At 38.9% G+C, this 26,809-nt stretch overlaps 2 protein-coding genes across 5 annotated transcripts in view; one reads left to right on the forward strand and one right to left on the reverse strand.

Annotated features, from left to right (window-relative positions):
• Positions 1–564: 564 nt before the first annotated feature.
• KLHL34 (kelch like family member 34) lies at positions 565–2,511 on the forward strand. The gene has a single exon (XM_060086337.1). The coding sequence runs from the start codon at positions 565–567 to the stop codon at positions 2,509–2,511; it is 1,947 nt and encodes a 648-aa protein (XP_059942320.1).
• A 3,287-nt stretch (positions 2,512–5,798) lies between these two features.
• The window catches only part of CNKSR2 (connector enhancer of kinase suppressor of Ras 2), a 257,184-nt gene continuing 236,173 nt past the window's right edge, over positions 5,799–26,809 (reverse strand). For all 4 annotated transcript variants that reach the window (XM_060086861.1, XM_060086860.1, XM_060086858.1 and 1 more), the window contains 2 exons: positions 7,684–7,880; positions 5,799–6,088 (listed from right to left, as the gene is read on the reverse strand). In XM_060086861.1, coding sequence (XP_059942844.1) covers positions 5,873–6,088; positions 7,684–7,880 — 413 coding nt within the window. In that variant the 3' untranslated portion in view covers positions 5,799–5,872. The remainder of the gene's footprint in view (positions 6,089–7,683; positions 7,881–26,809) is intronic.

Consider the following 26,809-nt stretch of genomic DNA (forward strand, 5'->3'; position numbering starts at 1 on the left):
GTTGTCCCCGGCCCTCGCGGGTGCCCGCAGAACCCTCCTTGTCCACCCCCGGGGAGGTCAGAGCCCTCGCCCCGCACTCCCCGGACGGCCCGAGTCGGGCCACATCTGCGCATCTGGGCCGTCGGAGATCCAGCACCCCCCTGGAGTCAGTCTACCTGCAGCTCCACCCCTCCAGGTGATGGTGCGCGGCCACTGCGGCCCCTGGCGCGCAGGTGTGGGCTCCCCAAACTGGGCCGTGGAGGGGGCTTTGGGCAACGCTCTGGCAGCCTCAGCAGCCGCTGAAACCGAGCCCCGCACCTCCCGGAAGACTCCAAACTCCGTGCCCTCCGCTACTAGGGCCTTCTGGAAACCGTTCCCCGACCGGACTTGCTCTGAGAGGGGGACAGGGAGATCTGCGGACCTGTATGAAGGAGGCCTGGGATTTAAGCTGAGCAGGCAAAAATGGGCCCCTGCTAGGGGCTCTTCGGCTCGCACGGGGGACCTGGCGGTGCCGTGTCCTGGGATGTCTCCGGCCGCGCCCGGCTGGCCCCAGCCCCGGCCCGGCCACTTCCCGCCCTGGGCATCATGAGTTACTTCCTGTCTTACTGCAAAGCTCATGGCGGCGCGCTGCTCACCGGCTACCAGGCCCTGCGCGCCGAGGGCTTCCTGTGCGACGTGACTCTGGAGGCCGAGGGCAGCGAGTTCCCGGCGCACAGGTCGCTCCTCGCGTGTTCCAGCGACTACTTCAGGGCCCTGTTCAAGAGCCACACCCGGGAATCCCAGGCGCCCGTGATCCACCTGCATGTGCCGTCGGCAGCCGGCCTGCAGCGCCTGCTGGACTTCATCTACACCGCCTGGCTGCCGCTCTCCATGGACACCGTGGAGGACACGCTGGAGGCCGCCAGCTACCTGCAGGTCACCGAGGCCCTGGGGCTGTGCGGCCGCTACCTGGAGCGCCAGCTAGCCCCTGAGAACTGCTGCTTCGCCGCCAACATGGCGGCGCGCTTCGGCCTGGTACACACGCTGGGCGCGGCCGAGCGCTGCATTGTGAGCCACCTGCGGGAGCTGCTGGCGCGGGGCGCGGGCCCCGCCGGGCTCCTGGAGCTCAACCCCGCGTCGCTGAGGGCCGTGCTGGGTGCCCCTGACGTGGCGCGCGTGCCCGAGGCCCGGCTGCTGGGCCTGGCCCTGGCCTGGCTGCGGCAGGAGCCCGAGGCCGAACGGCTGGCCCACTGCGCCGCGCTGCTCGAGCGCGTCCGCTTCGGCCTGGTGCCCACCGACGTGCTGCGGCGCGTGTACTCGGGCTCCGGCCTCACCCTGCCCTCCCGGGTCAAAGGCCTCATCATCCAGGCCCTCAACTACCACACGTCGCCCTCCCGTCAGCCGCTCATGCAGGGCGAGCAGACCAGCGTCCGGAGCCCCCAAACCCGCATCTTGTTGGTCGGGGGGTGCAGGGGGCGGGAGGTGGTGACTGAGGAGGTCGGCGCCCCCCGGCGGGCAGCCAGGGGGAGGGGCGCCGCGGCGGAGCCCGAGGAAGAGGAGGAGGAAGAGGAGCAGGTGGAGGAGGAGGAGGAGTGGGAGCTTACCCGGGACGTGGTGGCCTTTGACGGGTACAACCACCGCTGGCGCAGCCTCACGCGGCTGCCCGCTCCGCTACTGGGGCACAGCGTGTGCGCCGCGGGCAACTTCCTGTTCGTCCTCGGCGGGGAGATCCCGTCAGGCGGTGGCTCCTCCCCCACAGCCGACGGCCTGCGGGCGGTCACGGCCCAAGTGCACCGTTATGACCCGCGCTTCCACGCTTGGATGACTGTGCCCGCTATGCGGGAAGCGCGGGCCCATTTCTGGTGCGGCGCCGTGGGCGAGGGGCTCCTGGCCGTCGGGGGCCTGGGCGCAGGCGGCGAAGCGCTGGCCTCAGTGGAGATGTACGACCTGCGCCGGGACCGCTGGACAGCGGCCGGGGCGCTGCCGCGGGCCCTGCACGGCCACGCGGGGGCCGTCGGGAACTGCGGCGTCGTGTACATCTCCGGGGGCAAGGCGGGGAGAGGCGAGGGCGGCGCGAGCAGCCTCCGGGACGTGTTCTCCCTGGGCCCCGGGGAGCAGGCGTGGAGCAAGAGGGCGCCCATGGGCACGGCCCGCTTCGGGCACCACATGGCCGCACTGCGCAGCGCGCTGTTCGCCTTTCTGGGGCGCTACGAGCCCTTCTCCGAAATCGAGCGCTACGACCCCGGCACCGACCAGTGGACTCGGCTGCGGCCGCTACCCTACGACCGCTTCTGCTATGGGCTGGCCGTGGTGGAGGAGACGGTGCTGCTGCTGGGCGGCCTGAAGTGGCGGGACTCACGCCAGGTGCCTACCCGCAACGTGGTGGGTTATGACCTCGACCTGGACCGCTGGGAGGACACTGGCTGCGCGCTGCCTTGGGCCTGGAGCGGCCTGCAGTGCGCAGTGCTGCAGCTGGCCGAGGGTGGGGATGAGGAGAGGGAGGGAGAGCCCGGAGAGGCGCCAGATTTAGTGCTGGGCTTAATGGGTCAGTGAGCAAGTCGCGCCTGACCAGGCTTACAGAGCAACCCATGGGCTTTTCCTTAGGCTTGGCCAAAGAGGAACGTTTCCCCTTACTCTGAGAATGGGATACAGGACGGGTCAAATTTAGAAGGATATATGAATCATCTTCAGTGAACTGGGGATTTCTAGAAATTCTCATGCTGGGCTAGAGATGGACTTTGAAAATAAAACATGACCCTATTTTCCCTCTGGTAGTTAGTGTTTCCCAGGCGCTAAACAGAGATTACTTTTGTGCCAAACAGCCAAAAAACGTACCATAAGAAGTTATGTACAAGACCAGAAAATTGTTAGCTATAAAGACTGTAATAAATGGTTCTAGAAGATGGCATTATCTGAATAAGTAAATATTTATCTGAATAAATAGTGAAGGTAAAGTGCCTTGGTTAATAAACACATGCAATCATTGTAGGGAGAACTATGATTTTATGATCCAGAATCATGGTTATAGTTCTGCTCTGATGGTTTAATATAGATATGGAACTGAGAGGAAAAAAATCTCTAAGAAAGCACCATTTTTTTTTGAGAAAATAACCTAGGTTAAGTTTTTCTGTACTTCATCCTTACTTACCCTAGACTGCTTTTGCCCTGGCTTTTGGCAGCTCATTGGTTTTAAGTTTTATTTCTACAGCCCTTAGCCATAATAATCAGGCTTCTTTGGTTTAGTGGAACACCTAACAAAAACAAATCAAAACCCTATTTCATCCATCCTCTTTAAATGTTCATTCTGCAGACATGCTGTAGGTAATATTTGTAAAAAAATATTTTTAAGCTTATTTTTAGTGGTACCCCCCCACCCTCTGCCCCACCTTCCCAACAGAATCACAGAGAAACGAAAGAGGAGTAGGTGAAATTGTAAAGTTCCTGTCAGGTAAATGGGAAACCAGCTTGATTTTGCAGGATCTCAGAGAAGATTCTTGTATACACTGGACAGGTGCTTCTTCTGGCTTGTACCACCAATGGAGTGACAAAGTTAAAACTTGTAACCGGGGGTGGGGTGGCGGGGTGGCGGCGGCTGTGTGATTAGGTCACAAAGAAATGTGATGAGGACTGCATGAATAAAATAGGTGCTTTATAAGGATTCATTAAGAGCTGAATTTATTTGACTTCAGTTTACAGTGCTGCCTCTCTCCTAGATTTGAAACTAATGCAATAAAATGTACAGATATATAGTGTTAAAAGGTCTCTTTCATGCTAGGCTAGCCACGAGTCTTTTAAAATTCATTAGTTTAATTTTTACCATTTAAAACAACAGAGCCAACTTTACCAAAGTAAAAGCTGCTTAGTAGCAACACAGCTAGTCTTTCTATCAAGTGCTCACTGTTTCCAGGGCACAACCTGGCCACTGTATCCACGACACATCCATCAGGTACAGATATTTTTAAGTAAATGTACACATTTGGTCTAGTAAACATTAACAAGTCTAAACACCTGTAACAAGCACACTTCATTTTAGGACAAGAGGTTTTTGTTTTTTTGCTTTTTGTTTTTGTTTTTTTACATATACAAAATCCCACAAATTTAATGTGCGTCAATACCCATGCAGTAAATAAATGTTTTTACAAATAGTTTTTTTTAAATGATAAAAATATTACACCGGACCCAAAATTCCATACAAACATTAATACATGATTTCTCATCCATTTTGACTAAATATAGGATTACTGAAAATGTGCTGTAGAAAGGCCACTCTCCTGTACAGTTGTGCAAAGTCTGCAAAACGATAGTGATTCAATGGTGGTTTCAAAAGCAAAGGAAAAGATCCCCGCTGTGGAGTTTTTACTTTCTCCTCTACAGCAAAAATATTCACTGGCAGATATCTGAACTCTTAGAGATGAAAGTACATTCATTCACTGAGCTGTACAGGCAACAGTATAAAGCTGATTAGAAGTAGATTTTAGGATATAGAATAGTAAAGGAGGGTCTCTTCCTCCTCCTAAAAAAACAAAACCCAAAACCAGCAAATTGTGACTTACACGTTATGCAGCCAGACACTAAAAAGCAGCACAGTCATTATCATGCTGTGATCACTTTCAAAAATGAGATGCTTATAAATGGAAATATATGAAGAGGATTTTTTCATAGACTTCATCCACTCTATAGAACAAATCATGAAACTAGGAAAAACCTCTAAAAATTGTTTCTCTGTATAATTCAATGTAATATATCTCTGAATGACCATCATCCTCTTGCTCCTCAGGAGAGAGGTACATTTTTCTTTTTCAACATTGTTTTCTATATTAGAACATACATCAGCCTGTAAGTAAACATATTTTACTTCCCTGCCTGAAGTATAATTATATATAAAGTTTAACTAATGGACTAGGGGGAAAATTGACCCTAACTGGGAAGTTGATCCATTTACATTTATACCTTGTAACTTTTTAGAAGTTGGAGTTTAAAAACATGAGTTTGGGCTGAAACTATATATATATATATATATATATATATATATATATATATATATATACACACATATATATACATATACACATATATATATGTTAGCTGCCTTTCTGGGTGAGTTAAGTGTGTTTTAAAAAATCCACTCTCAAAGTCCTCTATACACAATCAGCATTTCATCACTACAAAAATAAAGGAAGATTTAAACCAAGAAAATAAAGCAGCTCTATCTTCAATTTTGGTCTCAGTTACAAAAACATCTTACAAAGCTTTGCCCTGATACACCATTAAGTGTCCCCATGGATTTGGAATAGTATTTCCATTAACCAGCTTTCACAAGTTAATAGACTATTAAGACGAATATTAGATACCTGAACTTTTCTTATGTTGATGCTCTTCTGTTTTGCTTAACTCTTGTATGCGCATCTACATTTCACAAAAATAAAACTACAGCATTAAACTTTGTGCAATGTTTAAGAAAATTCTTAGAACATTTTAATAAATATAAAAAAGGTTTAAATTCTTTCCCACCCACAAGGATGTCTGCACCTGAAAAAATGTGATTTAGTTTTGAAGTCTTGTTTATATAAAATTAACTTAAAGGGAGAAAAGATGACCTTAGATAGAAAACCGCCTTTTTGTTTTTTCTACTTGAAGACCACCTGTCTTCAGAGTTGTTTGCAAAAGTTAATTTTAAGTCATTGAAGACAGCTGATTTTGCACATGGTAAACATAAGCTGAGCACTAACTGCATATAAAATATACAAATGCTCATTAAAGACAGTGGTATTATGACCATATAGGGTTTGTTTCATATAGTTTTGGTAACATTGAAGTATAGCTTGTCAAGTGTCCCACACGTTGATATAAAAACTACCTTATATACTTGTTCAAAGTACCAAAAGGTACCACACGGCCAGAGGGCAGAATACACTTACACATGCGTTTCAATGTATGAATGAGTGTGTGTTAGGGAGGAAGTGATTACATCTACTTCAGAAGAAATACTTAATGGGTCATTTGAGGTGGTGTTTTGACAGATATCCAAGAAAAGATCGAGGTACATCTGCTTCCATTGTTGGAATTCTTTTGATGTCAAGTCTGGATTGTCTAGGACTTTATCAATAATGGCTACTTCCCCTTCTCTGGCCTGAAAAGCAAAAGGATTCAACAGTTACAGTAGGGACAGACTGTTCTTCAAATTTAAAATAAAAAGTTAATAGGCAAACTATTAAGAAGCCCACAAGAAACAGCTCTGGTATACTCAAACTCAGCTATTTAGACTCAAATACTAGTGTACTTTTTCCTACACGCAGGCATGCCTCGCACTGCCCACTCTGTATGGTTTATTTTTTCTTCTGGCCTGTCCTGTTTCCCATCTCTGCCTACGGAAACCTTCCTCATTCTATAACATCCAGTTCATATGCCTCTCGTTTCTTGAAGCCTTCCTTCGACAACTGGAAAAAGTGTTTTCTCCTTCATTTAGATAAGTCCCCGTAACACTTGATCACTGCTGTTGAGTGGACTTACCACATTCTATGTCTTGAGTTACTTTTGCACAGTCCTTTTTCCTTCTGCTAGATGGTCACTTGGTGGTTTGGACCTGAATGGGGGTGGGGTGTGTAGCTCTGGGAGGAGGGAGGGTTAGGATATCTTTGGACTAGAATTGGGCACCGGAATTATTCTTATGGATATTATAGCTCTTTTTAAAATTCTGGTCTTAGTTACCAATAGGCCATTAAATTATCCCATGGATTTGCAATAGTATTCGCATGAATACCAACTGAAAGCTAATTGACTGAAAACTTGGCTGCCTGCTACCAGAAATGTTTTCAAATCATGCATTTCCTATTTTGTTTATCTCTTTGGTATTCACCTCTGTTTCAAAATTCACAAAACCTCAGCAGCATACTACAGATCTGCAATATTTCCCAAAGGAGCTCTTTGACCTTTTGTTTCCTGAAATTACTGCGTCACAAACTCTGTATGACATTTCTTTTCTGTTTTTGAGTTTTCCAGGGTGCAGGGTCTGCTTAGGGAGAGTGTGTATGGCACGCCCTCTCCCCTGATACACACACAGTGAGGGGGCTGACTCTTCTGGCTCCTTCTTCAACTTCCTGCCTCTGTTTCCCTTTCCTCACCACCTCCTCCCCAATCTGGGGGTGGCATAAGAAGACTGGAGACTATGTAAACGCTTATGGAAATGTATAATAGGAAAGTAACATGTCAGTTGGGAACTGATGGTGTATACAGAACAATTATAAAATTTCTACATGGAACATGAATCACTATGGCTTTACTCCAAATGTGCTGCAGGAGATATTCACAAAATATCTCAAACAGTTTTAGCACCCACTATTGCATTCTGCATGCATGCTATGTTCTTTTAGTAACTATATTAATTCCATGACATGGCATATTTATCTTAGGAAAACAAAAGACTGAGGAATAACACCAGCCCTGCATTTTTGGAAAAAAAATTAATTACGTCCTGTTTTCTCCTAGAACTAAGTCATATAACATTTAGTCAGTGCTTTGAGATAAAAAGTTTAACATTATTTCCTTTTGGCCAAATACACTTATTATGCTAAAGAAACAGCTCGGCTTCGGGCATTCGGTATGTTTATCCTCCGCTCCCCCACCCCCCGCCATTTTGTATTTTGTCCCCTGGAGTATCTGATAATCCACTTTGAGTTCAGGAATGAATCCCTTAAAAGGAATTTCTCCTTCCATTTCATATCTTACCTTTAAAGTGCTTTTGAGAATTCTTAGCCTGTGTAGTTTTTCATTCATCACAGGATCATTACATCTCTTTATAAATGATAGCTTGTATTCCATCTTGGTTGAAATGCGATGTTCTCCCAGTGGTGACAGACTGGCTTGCTCCAATGCCCTATATAAATCTTGCAAAGAGTCTCCTAACTTTTCTTCCCTACTTTCACCTGCAATGTCCAAAAAAAAAAAAAAAAAATAAGAGAGAAATAAATCCAGTGCAATAAACAGTTATTTGACACTCCAAAAATCTACTAAACAAAATTCTCAAAAACAGGATAATGAATGATTGGGAAAACACTCTCCTACATTAAAAAAAAAAACAACAACAAACCCCACCAAACCCACAGTTGCTAGTTATACTGGGTAAGACTAGCTACAGGCAGCCAATTGTTTTAGAATGATCAATTAATAGGATGCTTTGATTAACAAAATATTCTCTTAGTAGCAAATCACTGTACATATCTTGAGTCCATTAAGTTCAAAGAATTAGAGTACAAAAGGTACACAACACAGAAACAATCCTGCACGTAATTTAATATTTTAAAACATTAGTGAATATCCCTTATCATTATACTGATAAGCATAGAAGTGCTAAGTAACAGAGCTCTCCTGGTTTAGCAATACTGAATGAACTGATTTTTACATTTTTCCAGACTTCATAAGATGTAATGGCATTCACTGGAGTATATATCATTGTAAAAATCTTCTAATAGTGTGCCGTAGAGGATTATTAGGTTTCATGTGACTGCCATAGTAATGCCTGCCACATTGTAAATATAGTAAGTGATCATAAATTATCATCAATAATAATGCTTTAATTAGAATGAGATATGGGAATGTTTATATGCAGATGTAAGCAAAAATCTGGCATGTACTAAAAGAAGCTACTTAACATGTGAAAGACCTGGGAAGAAAACACTCCAATTAAATATTTTTGAGAAGAAAAAAAATTAGAGACTGGTTCAGGAAAGGATCTTAGATCTATCTGAACAAATCAAAACTCCCATATTATTCTTGAATTGTCTGAATATACTGATGTCCTATCTTTCTCAATGATAAACAAAGATGAACTTGGATCTTGCTTGGATTGGGAGAGAGGATTAGGGTTATATCACATTTCCTTTAATAGAGAGCTTAAGAGTCCTATTTGAGGAATACTAATTACATTGGCCCAAGAAGTAAATATGGAATGTTGTTCATTCCACCACGGTCCATGTAAATATTTTAGGCTTTCTGTCATAGTTAAAAAAAAAAAAAAGACGCCCTAATTGGTAATAATGTAGTTAACATTTGTAAGTGCCGGGCAGTAGGGTAAATGCTTAACATTCATGATCTCATTTAATGCTCACAGCAGTACTAGGACTAGATCTATGTGATTTTCATTTTATAGCAGGGAAGTACCTTGCTCAAGGTCACATTTAGTAAGTGGTAGAGCTAGAATTCCGACTGGGCAGTCTGGCTCCAGAATCCATGATTTTAACAAGAATTCTAGACTGCCAATTTTGTCAGGAATCATTTGAACTGTGTATTTAACAGTAGGTGTTAATGAATTTGTGAGACTTGCTTAAAATGCAGCATTCTAAAGAAAACTTTTTTAAAGAGTATACCTAAAACTGCCCCCAAAGCCCACCAACACAGTACCTTAACTTGAGGGGATCATCTTTAGGATGAAAAAGTAACTTCATTTAAGTTTCATATTCAATTTTTGGCTCTGCTGCTGAGGTTGGCAGCTATTGGTAAGTATGATTGTTGAATCCTTCTATTAGAAAGTTCTTTGTTATCAGCACCTGCTATCACTAATTCCTCTATAACAAATTTTAACTTCCTAATCATATATCTAAGTTAGAACTATAATCTAACAATACAAAAATCCCTTTAAACAGCGTTTAAGTTCTCTGTTGGCTCATCCTTCAATGTCTGCAACACCTAGAGGCTTCTGAGGGGTCGGGGGACAGAGGACTGTAAAAAGGAGGAACTGCCTTGTGGGCTAAGAAGATTGAAATGAGATAAGGAATTTTAACCGAGAATGGTTTGGAGCCAGAAAGGCACAAAATTATAACGTCATTCAGAGTAACTAAATGGAGTTGTAAAAACAAGGATACTTTTGAACAGCATAATTCCATTTCATAAAATCATAGGCCAGGAAAGAATCCTGAGGAATTATTTAGTAGTTACCATTCTTTCTGCCTCAAGGCAAGACTGCATCTTAAGCCAGATGTAATTTCATAGAGCAGAGGGTGGGAGAGAAATGGTAGGCCTAACAGATGTGAATTATAGTAGTCTAGGTATCAGGTAGCCTAATGTATTATTAGTTTTTCACTTCCTGAAGGAAGGTAAAGAAAAAAGGGATCCAGATTATAGTTTTAGGATTTAAAGGAGGCAGAAGTATTTTCACATAGTAAACTTTTATTTTAAAGATAACCTTCTTCCATATTACCTAACACTGTAGGGAGTATATATTTCGTTGAACAAACATTCTTACCCAGTTTTCTTTCTCCTCAATTCTTAAAGTTTGTGGAATACTGAGCCAGATGCTTGATTTTTTAATAAAATTTCAATGTAGTTTTACTTCTAGAAGTGTAAGTAAAGCTTTAATATAAAAAGTGACAAACATAGCTAAAAACTGGAAGTTTTTTTTCCTTCTTGCCATTAAGGGGGGAAAAAGCGTTCCAACAAAGGACAACATAATTTTACAAAGAACCTGGTTTGACAGCTATAAGAAGAATCGAGTATGGATTTATCTCTGGGCAGCACATTTGAACAGGGAATCACAATGAGACGGAACACAGAAACATTTCCAAGTAGAGTAATGGAATAGAGATATTAGAGGTAAGTCAGGCCCCCTTCCCCCACCCCTACACATCATACACATATGCAACACAAGACACAGTAGTGGGATGAGGAAGGATGAAGGATTGAGATGCCAGGCTACCACAAAATGCCACCAATTACTTAACATTTTAAGACTAGACAAAGAGTCCTTTTCTTTTCAAAGGAGGGGGAGTGAGGGGCAGAGTCACATTATAAATCTGATTCACTATGCTCAACAGTCAGAACAACACAGAACTCAACATTCAAGACGAAAACAGACCTTTATTTTCTTTTATAATTTTCAATTGGTTTCCTTCATTTTTTTTTCTCAGATGAATACCAATTAAGTCAATTGGGGCTACCGCTGCAACTGAAAATGTGAAAGCATCTTTATCTTCTCTTTTTGCCCTCTTCTTCTTCATCTCCTTCTCACTTCTCTTCTGGTTTCTCTCTCTTTTAAACCCTTGCTTTTCTTCTTCTAGAAGAGGCTTGCTTTGGAAGAGGAGGCAAGCACTCGGTCAGGTCTGCTTCCTGATTGACTTTCTTTCAACGTGCCAGTTCAGCCCTTGGAGCACTGGCCCAAACCCAGCTTGTTTGTAATTTGAATGAATGTTTTCTGCAAGTTGGCAAAGTGTAGAAGACCACATGCAAACCACAGGACATATAGAAGAACCTTCTGTGATTCCTAATGAGGAAGTGTATCACTGCTACAATGAAATTTTAATTTGTATCTAACTTATTCAGGAATTCTGGGCCTATGAAGGAGTAAATTCCCTCTCAAATTATAATTACATTTACAACATGCAAATTAGTCCTGCCTCAGATGACACACTTTTCTATTCCAATTTTATTAAAGCGAAGAGAACATATAAGGTTCTCTTTCCTATATAAAATTTCATTGATAGATTTGAGGATCACAATGAAGTTATTGATAACTTGTACTCTGAGGCAAGGGAGGGTCATTTCTGGCTGTGTCATAAGTGGCAGGGCTAGAAGAAGATCCTCTTTCTTGTTTCATTTATACTCTAGCTACACCATGAAACACTGTGAGGCTAGAAATACGCTGAGCATCACAACAGTTCGTTGTCTGGTTCTTTCAGGTTGCATATGACCTCCACGTAGTGATAAAGAAAGGCTCAAAGAAAAGATTAGCCAATGCAAAATAACATTTGGTTGGAACTTTCTTGCAAATGGCTTATTAGCAGATGATAATGCATTTCTTCAAATACTACGAGGTGTTTGGTTGATGTATTTCCTTACATTCATGCCCAGTGGTTATTAAACTTTTTTGATTGTACACCCTCACCAGTTAAAACACTTCTGTTGATAACTTATACATACGTATTACTCTACATTAATAGATATGCCTATTATAAGATAGACACAGAAAAGAAATTCGAGAAAATGGGATATGAAACCTGAGGAGAAGTCCCAATTTTTTTCTTCCTGTACCTCACCCTATGTGTACCCTCCTTCAGAGACTTAGACTGTGACTTTCCCTGAGCGTATATGCCTTGCTCTCCTTTGCACTTCCCAATCTTCTACCTGGCATGGTGTCTCATGCACCCAACGTTTAAACTGAGTGATGCTTTTCTCTACTTTAGACACTAAGTACTCCAAAGAGGGCTTCCTATCAGGTGACTGTGTAATTTGTACGCTAGTCTCTTGTGTAATTTTGTTTATGTTTCTTTGGTGAAAATTAAGGAGAACAGAATACAAATGTGGCGACCTAAAATGTCATTCTGGTGTCCTTGCTGTTTCCCTGCCTCTGCAACGATAATGTGGAAGGAGAGAAAAAATGAAAACAAAACAAAACAAAACGAGTATGCCAACTGGGCTCTTGAAGAACCAAGCCAACAATGAATAATCAGTTCTGGTACATGTTTTGGAAGGGAACTGTGCTCTTTTAAAACTGGACAATGATGTCCTCGTCGAAACAGTTGTTCCTTCCACAACACAGCTGGGTAATGAGCACAGAAGGTTGGGAAAGGCTAAGTCACAAGTGGAGAGAAGGCTGGACATAGTAGCATTAGTCACCAGTCAAGTGTGAGAGGCATTCGGTCTTGTACGGCCACAGAGTGCTCCAAGGCTTCCAGGCGAATGGCATCACGTATGTGGAGCACTATTCTCGCCATGAAAGGCAATTAACATTTGCATTGAGACATGGGACTATTTTCTGTGAATACTAATTTACCAGTGCGCCATAATGAACAACTTATTTATATGTAAGGTGACAAAGTTTTAATGGGTTTAATGTAGATAGGTTTAATGTTTGTAGGTTTTATGCTAAAGATGATTATGTATTCAGGAGTTTACACTGTAATTTGAATTGTCTTATAATTAAAGATTCACTCTCTTTAATTCATGTTTTTATATGTCAACTAGCTATGCCTTGCATTGTAAAACTGGGGGAGGGCAGTTTGTTATATCAGAAAAAAAGCATAAGATTTAAAAACCTGGCTTTTACTTGTCACTCTGTAATCAACTACCCTTTTCATAATTAGAAGTAATTGGTTTATTTTCTTTTAGGCAAAATAACAATAATTTCTCTGATGAAAAAAATTGAGGAAAAAACCCTTCTTTTGAAAGGACAGCTTGAGTGAGTCCACCAATATTGCTAAGTGTATTTTTACAGAAGAACATGTGAAACCCACCCCTGTACGAATGACCTTGTGCTTCACCAAAATTAAGTACAGCCCATACCAGTGTCTGTCAGTTCCTTCTGCACAACAGTAAAGCTTACTTCCATAAAGAGTTAACAAAAGAGACAGAGCTGAAGCTTATTCTACACTTCATTCTCTAAGCATGTAATTTCTGCCGAATTATGTTGTTTAATGCCACAAATATATGACCGTGATTGCATTTTCAGGGTATTATGGTAGTTTTTATGACAAATAGTTCAGATGGCAAAATCTTGGTGTCCTTGGCATTGATTTATTGTCCCAAAGGGAAGGTTCTTTGAAGGACAATCTCAAACATAAATGACAGGTTCTATATTTGCCCACAGAATTTAGAAAATTTAACTAATAGAGACATGGAGGTCAAGGTACCTGGTTCTTAGGCAGGAATTCATAAAGGGGACAGTTTAAAAACAAAGCTAAGAGATGATCGTATTTAAAAATTAATGTGGAGTCTCCATATTCCTTAATGAGAAAAAAACTAAAATTCTTCATATCATAAAATTTTACTATGACTTAAACAGGGAGGACGACCCAAGACAATCCCACTAATATTAAATTCCAACAAAATGCTTTTTGATGCATTTCTATATACCAGAACCATCATTTTTATATATACTTAAAAAAACACATTAAAATGGTTAGAGCACAGAGGCAACTGTAAGGCAGATCAATGTGATTTTATTCACAACACAAATTCCATTTGTGAGAAAGAAGCATAGATTACTTCTCTTTAGAAAGATATTTACTATCAAGCATACTTAGCAAATTATTTAGCTATCTAAAAAGATCTGATACCAATTGGCCATATTTTTATTTTTACGTAATTTATATTTTTACAAGTATTCACATTATGCAATACTACACACTGTGGCGACAGGAAGAAAAAAAACATTTTCAAATACAATGTTAAATTATCTGTTCATTGCACAGTATGAAATATCCATTAATTAGCATTGAAATTATTACAGAGTATCTTATCCAACTAAAGGAAATTTCACATCCACTACAGAAGAAAAATAAGCAATATTGAGCCATAAGTGACCCAGTTACATAGTATTAAATAATATCTGAAGCTAGTTTGAAAGACAACCAGACAAAATACTTTTTCAAAAGTGAAAACCACAGCCTATAGATTTGGAAAATTTTACAGAAAAGAATAGCTCATGCCTGTCCTATGAGGCAACACCATTTGTATACAAGTGCCAAGAAATAAGGAGAAAGTTAGGATTTTAGCTGAGGAATCTAATAAAGCCTGGCATGTGGAATTTTCTTCATTAGTGTCACCAAAAGCAGTCTCCGTGTTGCACCTGAATACACTTTATAATAGAATAAACATAGTAAGTTTCAGAGCAGGTTGTGTATACCTTGCCTTAATAGATTACACTTAATTTAGTACAATACAGCACGTCAAGTTTTAAAAATGCAAAATACACTTAATACACAGAATTTGCTTTCTCTGCTTTGCCTTAAAGAGGCCACCGAAGAGTCCATTAAACAGCCAGGGTTTTCTAGTTATTGGAGCTGATCCCTCTCCTTTCCTGTGTCAGGAGAACACAACTGAGCCCTTCCCCAGTCAATAATACCCTTCCCCTCTGTTCTCCCACAGAAACAGCAGTTTTCTGTCACTGTGCTCCATCTTGATTGGCTTTGATCTTATGCTAGTCCCAGTGGAGAAAGCTCGCATTCTTCTTAAGAGTGGCCTGCCCCTCTTAATATCCCTTTAGGGAGGCCCCCAATCCAAAACACTTGATGATCTAAGCTTTTAAAAGTCTGTTTTCTGTTATAAACAGCAAGGACGAGGCCATTTTAGTTGCTTGCAAGAGGTTGATGTTGAGTCTGCGTCGTGCCGACTCTCTCCGATCTAAATTCTCTAAACATTAGCTTATCAATCTGTGAGTCCAATGGGTTGAGTGCCAACAGAAGTGGATCCGATTTGGCATGGAGAGGTTCTACCAACTCTCGCAGTGTATTAGCCTAATATGATAAAGCAGTGATACAATATGATGAAAGACCTGCGAGTGCCATTATTTCCAAAGCATATTAGTATTTGTATTAGAAATACCATCATGCAATACCCATGAAGAGAAAAGAGAAAAATATGGCTAGAATTGCATATGGTTTTAATACCATAATGTCTTTCTGTTGGCATGCAAGTCTACTTGGCCAAAAATGGGACACGTTTTGTTTTAAGCTTGGTTATCTGGAAACGCCAATCTTATGTATACAAAATAATACACAGTGCAGATACATCTTTTCCTGCCTCTATACCTGTATATGCATATCTATAATTTTAATCAGAAAAGTTTATGTTAATAGTATTCTCCACACATATGTAAAATGATCAGTCTTTCAAGAAAATTAAACTGTTGTTCTATACAAGATCTTTCCTCAAATTCATCCAATCAAGAAGTATGAGGAAAAGTTTTCTGGTCTACCTTCTACCTAACTACGCTGATTCACATGCTACCAGGTGCTAACTGGTGAGATAGAAAAGCCCAGCTAGTGTGGCTCCAAGGAAGTGGCCGAATGCTGACCAACACAAAGTGAAGAGAAGTGAAAAGCTTCACAGGGTCAACGTGATGAAAGGGTGACTTGACACCTGCATACAAGCCACATTCCAAGGAACTAAGAAACTAGAGGAGAATAAAATTTCGGAATGACCTGGGACACTAAGAACAATTGGGCTAAAATAAACTAGTCTCTTTTAGTTCATTTTATTTTGGATTTTGAGGAATGCAAATATTGTCACCAGGCACAAATCAGTGGTATTTTTACTTTCTAGCCTAGGGCAGATCTTTATCTGCTACATCCTGTAGTACCTTTTGAGTTATATCAAGAAGAAGGAACAAAATGGGAGAGGGAACAGAGACAGCATGTTTTTCATTACTAGCTCCCTCAGAAAATGGGAAGGGAGTGTGCTGCTCATAGCACAGTATTTAGAAAATAGGATGCAGCTTGGTCCAGAAATCAGCAGAACTAATTTTTGTTTATCATATCATAACCTTCTTTTGCAGAAAAGGGGCTGAGAACTAAGCAATCTTCATAGGTAGGTCAAATGAAACAAAAGATAACACCTCATTTTTTAGAAAATTATAATACTGGAACGCTAGCTCTGGATTCTACTACTTTGTTTCATAAGGTTAGGGAAATTCAAACTGCGAAATCAGAGGCAGTCTAATGCTGGGCACAAGGTGATTCCTAAATTTAAGCTGTTTCTAATTTATCTACGCAATTCAAACATTTCCCCCTCAGAAACAATGTCACATGAATGGTTTAATTTCTAGTGCACTTAACCCATACTAAACCTGAACTAGAGCCTTGGTAACTAAGTCACATTTAGTTACATCTAAAGACACTGTATAGGATTGGTAAATTCTACTTCAAGAGACTGGAAACACCTCCTCAGTTGAGGCCTTGCCAAAGTGCAAGATGGTGGGGGGTGGAATGCTATTTCAAAGTGACTACAGCTATTTCCTAGTCTGTATGTACTAACATAAGAGAAGATAACTCTCTTCAGCAAGGTGTCTCTTCAACTAGCAGTGGTCAGGACCACTGGCTACCAAATCTCAGGGGCAGAGGCTGGCTTGTTAAATACAGATTCCTGGGCCCTACACTTAATCTACTTAATCAGGATTTCTGGGTGTGGAACTCAGGAATCTGCATTTTAAGCAAGCAACCCAGGTGATTCTTGTGCCCACTGCAGTTTGAGACCTCCTGCTTTAGGCCAGTCACATTGTGAGGGCTGGTTGGAGTGATGCCAAATTTTTGTATCACACATATAAGTAGTTTGTAAGTCAGAAGCCTTTGTAGTTGGGCAAGTCACATAGGGCTTTATTTTTAGTCTCGTCACTGGTGTAACATTGTATTATGTCACTCAAATGATTTCAAGGTTTTTGCTGAGGAATCTGATGGAAATATCCAGGTCTACTGAGAATACAGCAAAATGAAAGAGGCCGTGGTAAACTGCTTGAATAAATTCTTTCAAGCTACGCTTTTAGGTAGCATTAAATAGTTCCTCTTTATTTTTGAGGCAAACAGAACAAATATACAGATACTTCCAGACTCAAGCCCGTTGAATCAACTCTATGTCTTGGTGTGTGCATTCTGAATCCCAAGTATGAACAGCATGGGCAGGCCAGGAGGGTCAGATATGATGGACTGGTGTATGGCTAATCTACATGAAATCTCTAAAACACAAAAATCCACTTCATAAAGATACTGTTTGATGAAAGCCTATCTTTGACTTCTGTGAATCTTATGTGTCTTTAAATTTTTGCAAGTTCCTTTCTGGTTCTCAACACTCTCCTTTTCTCTCCCTTTGTGTTTTCATTGGGCATTCTCTCTCTCCCTATTTCTACTCTTCTCCTTTGTAGCTGACAACTTCATTTATCCCTACTCAAATAGTCAAAACATTCAAACCAGTTAAAATTACTTATTATAGTGACAGAATAATTTTATGCCTGTTTTTTTTAAAGGACCAGTGGAAATTGCATGTTTCTTAAAGACCCTAAAAATTAAATTACATGGCTCTTGATTGTTTTGTTTTCTTTTGGTCAATATTCTGACTATAAAAAATATTTCCTACTTCCTGCTATTAAAATATACCTCACTATTTACCAAGCTTTTAATCAAGTACATTTTGAAACAACAGCAACATATCTATGCTACCCCAAGAAAATCAATAATGTTGCTGTTTGGCATATTACTTAAATATTTATTGAGCTTCCATTCATCACTGAAACCCCCAATTGTGAGGCCACCAGGCCAGATAGAAAGAAAAAGATCCTGCTTCCCTGTTACTAAACCCCTTGAGATCTGAATGGTGCACCCAGATGTAATGCCATGTTGAGTCATGTATAGGATGACTTCTTCCAGTGTTGATCCACTTCTCATGCAAGCTCTTTACGGACTGAATCTATGTAGGATATGTTGAGAAGAATGTTTCTTTCCCTTTTTGTTTTATGAATTTAAAACTCTTTCCACTCAAATAATAAGCAGAAATAGAAATTCTAGAAACATAAGTTTTGGAAAGGTAATCAGGCTTCTAATAGTGTACCTGCTAGGAAGAGCTGATGATCCTTCAATCAAATCCTGATGATTAGATTATAGGGTAAGGATGGAGGCACAAACATTTGCAAGAGAATGATTAAGTTTGAATACAAAATAGGTAAAAAAAAATGTTTTCCTTAATGAATGAAATAGAAGAAAATATATGAAAATGGAAATAAGAAGTGCTTAAGCCAGAACAGCATTTTCAAAGATTCCTACTTCTGAGTTCTAAGAGAAAACTGGATCCATATACTCCACTTCCATTATCAGTGAGCTTGAGGGCAAATTTAAGGGCAAAGCCACCGACAACTGGTCTTAAGCTGCTTGCAGATAACAAGGCAGACATCCAAGCCTATCAATAGCAACACACTTGGAGCTCCTGGGAGAGTAGAACTGTTTTGTGTGCTTTTGAAAAAAATCTAATTTATCACAATTATCTGGATCTCCCCCTTCTTCTAAATGTATGTGTTCAGATTTAAGTTTTTCTTTTTGTAAAACAGGAATATCTAACACCAGGAGTTGACCGTCAGTGATAATTACTTTTCTCAGTGAAAGTCTTGGAAAAAGTGGGCTGAAACCTAGGTTCAGAATGTTCAGACCAAGAGAGAGACTTAATTGTGGCTTGAGTGGTAGCTGTCCAAATTTTGAGGGCCTATTTTCTTGTAAAGGTGGAGTTCAAATAGACAGTATATCAGATTAAAAAAATAACAATTCCATTCTCTGTGTATGATTCACGGGAGACAGAGTATTTCGTTATGCAAGTAGTATCTCATCTTAAACTACTTACCGCTATATTATGATCTTAGAGAGCACTTAGGACTTATCAGTATACCACACACTCTGGCTTTTTCTGTCTGCATTAAAACCATTATCTGAAATAAAGTTATACCTAAAATACCCTTTAACTGAAGCTTATATATTAGCAACAATTGAAAAGGTTTTTATATTTAATAGTACAGAAGTACTTAATATGTTAATTCAATTTACCCCGAGTTTATTTTCAATGAAGCATCTATAGATATATCAGAAAAATGTACTATGGAATTCTGCCAGATTATATTGTCATCCCAAATGTCATCTTTCAGATTTTAAAACAGAAAATGGGAGGAATTCATTTTTATAGACATGCATGGTTCAATAAGGATTTAATGGGTGCCTATGGGTATATATACTATATCAAATGTTAGGGATAAATATACGAAGATGACAGTCTGACCTCAAAGAGTTCACGGTATAGTTGTACCTTCCCCATTTCTGTCTTATAATTTTATAGTTTATATCGATTATCAGTAAAATAAAGCTCTACTTTATTAGTATATATATATATATATATATATATACACATACATATATACAGATTCTATTATACAACTGTAATGTAATTATACCATTACCCTAACAATGTATATTATATGTAATTATACTACGTATAATTACATTAATGATATATATTATATGGATATATTAATTTAAATAGATAAGTATATTTGGAATACACAGAAAATAAATTATATTTGAACTTTAGGGCAAATTTAAAGAAGATCATTAAAATATGAATGTATGTGTGTATATACATATATATATAATATAAAACAGCTGAGTTTTGATGCTTACAATAGATTTTAAGACTGAAGAGGACTGGAGCAGAATATAGAGCCCAGAAATAAACCCATGCACTTATGGTCAATTATCTATGACAAAGGAGGCAAGAACATACAATGGAGAAAAGATAGTCTCTTCAATAAGTGGTGCTGGGAAAACTGGACAGCTACAGGTAAAAGAATGAAATTAGAACATTCTCTAACATCATATACAAAAATAAACTCAAAACGATTAAAGACCTAAATGTAAGACTGGAAACCATAAAACTCCTAGAAGAAAACAGGCAGAACACTCTTGGACATAAATCATAGCAATTTTTTTTGATCAGTCTCCTAAAGCAAATGAAACAGAAGCAAAAATAAACAAATGGGACCTAATTAAACTTAAAATCATTTGCATAGCAAAGGAAACCACTGACAAAATGAAAAGACAACCTACTGAATGGTAGAAAATATTTGCAAATGATATGACCTGATAAGGGGTTAATATCTAAAATACATAAACAGCTCATACAACTCAACATCAAAAAGACAAGCAACCCGATTAAAAAATGGGCAAAAGACCTGAATAGATGTTTCTCCAAAGAGGACATGCAAATTGCCAACAGGCACGTGAAAAGATGCTCAACACTGCTAAGCATCAGGGAAATACAAATCAATACTACAATAAAATATCACCTCACACACCTGACAGAATGGCTATCATCAAAAAGAACACAAATAACAAATGTTGGTGAGGATGTGCAGAAAAGGGAACCCTCGTACACTTGGTGGGAATGTAAATTGAAACAGCCACTGTGGAAAACAGTATGGAGGTTTCTCAAAAAACTAAAATTAGAACTACTATGTGACCCAGCAATTCCACTCCTGGGTATATATCCGAATAAAACCAAAAACACTAGTTCGAAAAGATTCATGCACCCCAATGCTCATAGCAGCATTATCTACAATTGCCAAGATATGGAAGCAATCTAAGTGTCCATCAACATATGAATGGATAAGAAGATGTGGTATATATACATACAATGGAATACTACTCAGCCATAGAAAAGAAAACATTTTCATTTATAGCAACATGAATAGACTTGGAGGCATTATGCTAAGTCAAATAAGTCAGACAGAGTAAGACATACTGTATAATATCACTTATATGTGGAATCTAAAAAATACAACAAACTAGCAAGTATAACAAAAAAGAAACAGACTCACAGATATAGAGAACAAACTAGTGGTTACCAGTGGGGAGAGGGAAGGAGCGAGGGGCAATATAGGGGTAGGGATTAAGAGGTACAAACTACTATGTATAAAATAAATAAGCTATGAGGATATACTGTACAACACAGGGAATATAGCCAATATTTTATAATAACTATAAATGGAGTATAACCTTTAAAAATTGTGAATCACTATACTGTGTATATCTGTAACTTATATAATATTGTACATCAACTATACATCAATAAAAAATAAATTAAACAAAACAAAACCAACTTCAAAAAAAAAACTTGAAGGGGATCATAATATGCCACCTCAAAATATGCCATTTTGGCCTAAGGATTAGCTGAAGGTAATTAAGAAGCAGTAGACGTAGAAAGATCTTTGGCCATCCCCCTATCGACCTTAAAGTAGGACATAAATTTCCCACTGTGAAGGTGTTCCTCCTCTCCTCTTACATACCAGGAGAACAACCCTTAACATTTGAAGACAGGAAGTTGGCATCAAGATGGGTCTGCACAAACAAATCTTACTAAAATAGCCCTTATCTTCTGTTAGTTTCCCCATACATAAACTTTTCCAAAATTTACCACTCTAGAAGCCCAAACCCCTTTTCTGGTTACTTGTCAGTTCTCCATAATTTATCATGCTTTGTTAAAATGGTGTATAGGGCCTCCCTGGTGGCGCGGTGGTTGAGAGTCCGCCTGCTGATGCAGGGGATGCGGGTTCGTGCCCCGGTCCGGGAGGATCCCACGTGCCGCGGAGCGGCTGGGCCCGTGAGCCATGGCCGCTGGGCCTGCGCGTCCGGAGCCTGTGCTCCACAACGGGAGAGGCCACGACAGTGAGAGGCCCGCATACCGCAAAAAAAAAAAAAAAAAAAAAAAGGTGTATAAAACTCAGGTCTAAGTGCTTCTTTGGGTCTTAATTTCTTTCCTATAAAGGCCTCTGTGCACATAAAAATTAAATTAACACAATAAAATTTATACACCTTTTCTCCTGTTAATCTGTCATTTGTCAGTTTAGTTCACAGGTTCCAGGTAAAGAACCTAACAGAGTAGAGGAAAAGTTTCTTTCTTTCCCTATAAACATTTAAATCAAGTCTTAAACCATTCCATCCTAAGTCATCCATATTTTAAAATATTTATATTCAAAATATTTAAATATGAAGTAATGTATTTCATAGATAAAGTTATTTTGAAATAACTTTCAGCAACATGGAGAGATGGCAGCTTATTGGCAGAATGGGTTGCTGTTGCAACCTATTTTATGATTAATTACTTATTTTAAAATAATCTCTTTAAAATCCTCATTTCTAAATGAAATAGCTACAGAGGCAACATAGCTGGAGACTCTTTTACTCTCAATAATGTAGAGATGAACAATGCATATTTTTAATTTATGAGAATTTTCAACCTCTACCACCACCTTACATGGCTATATTAAAAGGATGAAATTCAACAGATGATATTCAGTCTGGATGATAATCAGTGTGAAGTAACTCAGTGATGAGAAGTGCCAATGGGGTGAACATGTAAATCCTATGTGTCACAACACTTCGTCTGTGACCAGACTATGTCTGGTCTGCCAAAATGAAAAGGCAAATTGGGACCAACTACATTTCAGTTGTTTTCTGCCTATTTCTTTCAATAGACTCCTCTTTGGTCCTTCCAACCCTATTAGGGCATTCTCTTTCCTAGCTGATAGGCACTCTAAAAAAAGCAGTTCCAGTGTCAACTGAACCTTGAACCACTTATGCGACTGGGTGGTAAAAATGTCTTCAGAACGCTGATTATACTTCCACGACGCAAACTATTTCATTTGCCTATTGCACTTGACTTGAATTCTCCAAACTGGACATTCTGATGGAATAACAGGTAAGGGTATCTGTACCTAGGGGGTTGGAGTTGTAAAGATACATTTAGTCTGTTGAGTCCATCAGAACCTACTCAAAGTAAATGAAGGACTTTGTCCTATGTCCTCTTCTAAGTTGCTGATCAGCAAACATGATCTAGGATCGGTAAATTCTGATTCTATACAAATTGTGCATTTACTGCCCAGTTTGCTACTAAGGTAGACTAAAAGTACACAGTTAATGGCATAACTTCTTAATTCTTGAAAATTTGATCTAAAATAAATACTTACATATATTTTTTTCAAATTAACAGTAACATAGATCTTTGAGAACTTTTGCTCTATAGAATTCCACCCTATTCTTATTCACATACTAGATTCATATACTATCCTCTAAGTACTGCCCTCTTGATTTTGGTGAGCTTACTTTTTTTAAAAAAAATATCATTCAGTATCAGCTCCAGTATCGTGATATCCCACCAGACTAAATGAGGGGGAAAAAGAGGTACTGATCTGCAGAAGTGAGTGAAATAATAAATTCTTTCCAACAAGAGTACAACAGTGGGTGTACGAGTGCATGTGTGTGGGTTGGGAGTAGAGTAATAAAAGGAGTGATTCTTACGCTAAAAGTTTAAAGACACTACTTCCTCTCATGTTATAACATTGTTTATGATTATAGAAGCTTGAAATGGACTTCTGCTTACTTCTCCTGGCTGAACTTATAATATTACAAAAAATTGCAATATTGATTTTCTCCCTTCAGTAACTTCTAAATGTTAATGCCTTATTACTCACCTCCTTGGCATACCAGCCTGACATTTGGGATCATTTGCTCATTAACAGCTCTGGCAAGAAGGAGCTACTTTGGGGGTTCTGACAACTGAATTTCTTAGCAGTAAAGACAACCAAAAATACCTTTCCCAGAAAAGCAAGTGACAAGAAAGGTAAAAAGAAAATTCAAAAGGTGTTTTTAATAATCTAAAATTTTATCTCAACAGTTACCTTCAGAATTCATATTTTTCTCTACCTCATATCTGTTATAAATCTAATCTCTCCCCTTAATCAATATTTTCATATTCTCTCTTATTTTTCAATCTATAATAATTACATCAGAGACTATTCTCATAGTCCCCATTGTTAGAGTCATCTGCATACTGTGATATTTAAATTATTACATTTTTAGGTATTTAAAATGTATTGTGTACACGATAGGAAGAAAAAATTATTTTGGTAAAAACCACTATAAAATCATGTTTATTAGAAATACAGCATGGATGTAAGCAAATTAGCACAAACATCCATCTTAGCAAAAAACCCAGAGGTTAGAATAATGAATATTCATACTCAGTCTTAGTTGTCTTGAAATTATTGGTTATTACATTTTGCACCAACAAACTCATTTTACATTTGGGATGGAAAACTATGGGATCTAAGAACATATTTTTTTATAAAATACCCTATTATATATGCATTTCATTTTTTCCACTCCTGACAAAATTGTATAGCATTGTCCTTTTAAAGAAAGTAAGTTTTACTAAAGAGTTGGATATATGCTGACTCTCAGTGTTCTTATGGAAAAATACAAATGACTTTATAGCTCTTGCAAAAGGTTTCCAGCTATATCTGTGTTTAACATTTAGCATCACATGTTGAATTTCACACTCCCCAGTGTAATTACAGAAAACTAGAATCATACAGGGACTTCATTAGGGTGAGAGCTCGTTTTGCAAAATTCAAATGTTTAAAATGTCAGAAGGTTCTCCATATTGTAAAACTTAATTTGTATTCAAATATAGCAATGAATTGCTAACTTCCCGCTAGTGAACAAAACAAAAAATCCAATTATATTAACAAATTTGTTTTCCATTTGTAAATTAATTAATTTACAGCAACTTTATGGTGCCAGTTTATTCATAATCTTTTTAAAATTATGGACAATTCCATATTTAACTGAAGTCAGGCTTTTTTGTAATTCCTATTTAGTGTATTTATATTAAACAAGGACCATGCTCTCTTCTCTCAGGTGAAAAAACAACCGTCAAACTAGATATGTGAATTTGTAAGGATGTGCAAATCAAGGGGTGAATTTGGAATTCTCAAGTTCCACTTAAGACTTCCTTACCATCTCTTTTGACTGGTGCCATTTGTGGGGGAGGTGAGGAAACAATGATAGCAGCTATGGTGTAATTAGTACCTCCTTAACAAATGTGACTATCAAAGAACTCTTAAGAACTTTGGCCCTTTTTTTGGATACTAATTTATATATATAAAAGAATACATTATTACTATAATAAAATAAAATTAAAAAAGAGAACACATTACAATAAGTTGTACTGGTGTATATGATCTTTTATAGATAGTTGAGCTGCTCTATCTGGATGTACTATAACTGGATTTACAGTGATACATTATACCAATTCTTTCTTGTTAAATCCATGTAGAGTTATGACCAAGGTCCTAGAATAAGTTTTCTCATACTGATTTTATTGTGACCAAGTGCAGAACTAATCTAAAAGACTCCAATACTGGATTTAGAAACAAAGTTAGACAATCCAAAACCAAAATTAAAAGCAGCATTTTAAGACCACCATGAAGTGTAGATTAAATATGTTTACTACTATTTAGGAAAACCATCACATAATTTAAAAGGAAACATTCCTCCATAGTAACTGACTAAGTGGAGTATACACCATGAATACACACAAAACCAGAACTTGACCAAGGAAAATGTCATGATGACATTTTCTTTCCCCTTATTGTAAATCTTCAGCACAGCACTAGAAAGCCTGTTTTCTCTTTGTAGAAAATCAATAAATACTGCAAAAGCAGAAGCAGGAATTCTTCTTTAACAAAACAATACACTTTAATTATAGAAGGCCTTGGTTTCCAAGGCCTTAGTTTTAGCCATACTAGGAATGGTTGCAGATCTTACTTGTGTGGGAAGATCTGGTCTCCATGGTGATGAAAAAGTCAGCCTGGGAAGTGGAAAGAACTGTAGTACATTGCTCCCTGTAGAAACAGACAAGCTGAAATCAAATGCAGCTTCTGTATCTAGCACTGACAAAGCCTGAAGCTCCAGTGAAATGGTACCTTACCTCAGGAGTTACCATGGCAATCTGCTAAGAAAGGTGGGTTTCAGATACCCACATCATTTACTACTAAGACATCAAATTAAAAGCCAGAACATATGGGTTAAAACTGGTTCTGAATTTGGTTTTCTTAAATATGATTTAGGAGTTTAATACTGGCATTGTTTTCACAAAATTCATAAAATCTAATTAGTATTTTTAAAAATTCTAGGAAGTAGCCCTGAACAACTTTTACTCTTCCTCAGTTTAGTGTAAATATTCTGAAGGCAAATCAATTATGATACTAACATTTGTGTTTTGCTTTGCACTTTATAAAGTGCTTTTATATGCAATATCTCCAAAGATGTGGAAAATATGAGAATTTCACTAGAGTTCAGTTTGGTAATGAATTTTCATTTCATACTACATACTGCATAGTACAAATGAGAAATTAGAAGTTGGAAACAGATGAAAGTGTGAATGGTGCATTCTTTAATAATTCCTTTCAGGGCACATGAATCAACTTTTCAGATTTGTAAGAGGTGATAGGAAGCAATGCTTTGTCATGAGAGAAAACATAGTAATCCACAATACATCATATTTGGTACCTGTGAGTAGGAACTGGAAAGATCAGTGGCATCTTCCAATTTTACTCCTAAATCTGTCGCTTCTCTACTCCCTACCTCCACCAAAAAATTAAAAAAATTAATAAGCAAAAAGATCCTTTAGCTGATACCAAAAAAAAAAAAAAGCAGAAAGATTTGGATTGTTTCAAAGAAGATGGATAAAGTGGAACTTGGAAGAAACAACTGAAGTAACT

The sequence above is a fragment of the Mesoplodon densirostris genome, chromosome X, assembly GCF_025265405.1.
Source record: "Mesoplodon densirostris isolate mMesDen1 chromosome X, mMesDen1 primary haplotype, whole genome shotgun sequence".
NCBI classification, from domain to species: domain Eukaryota; kingdom Metazoa; phylum Chordata; class Mammalia; order Artiodactyla; family Ziphiidae; genus Mesoplodon; species Mesoplodon densirostris.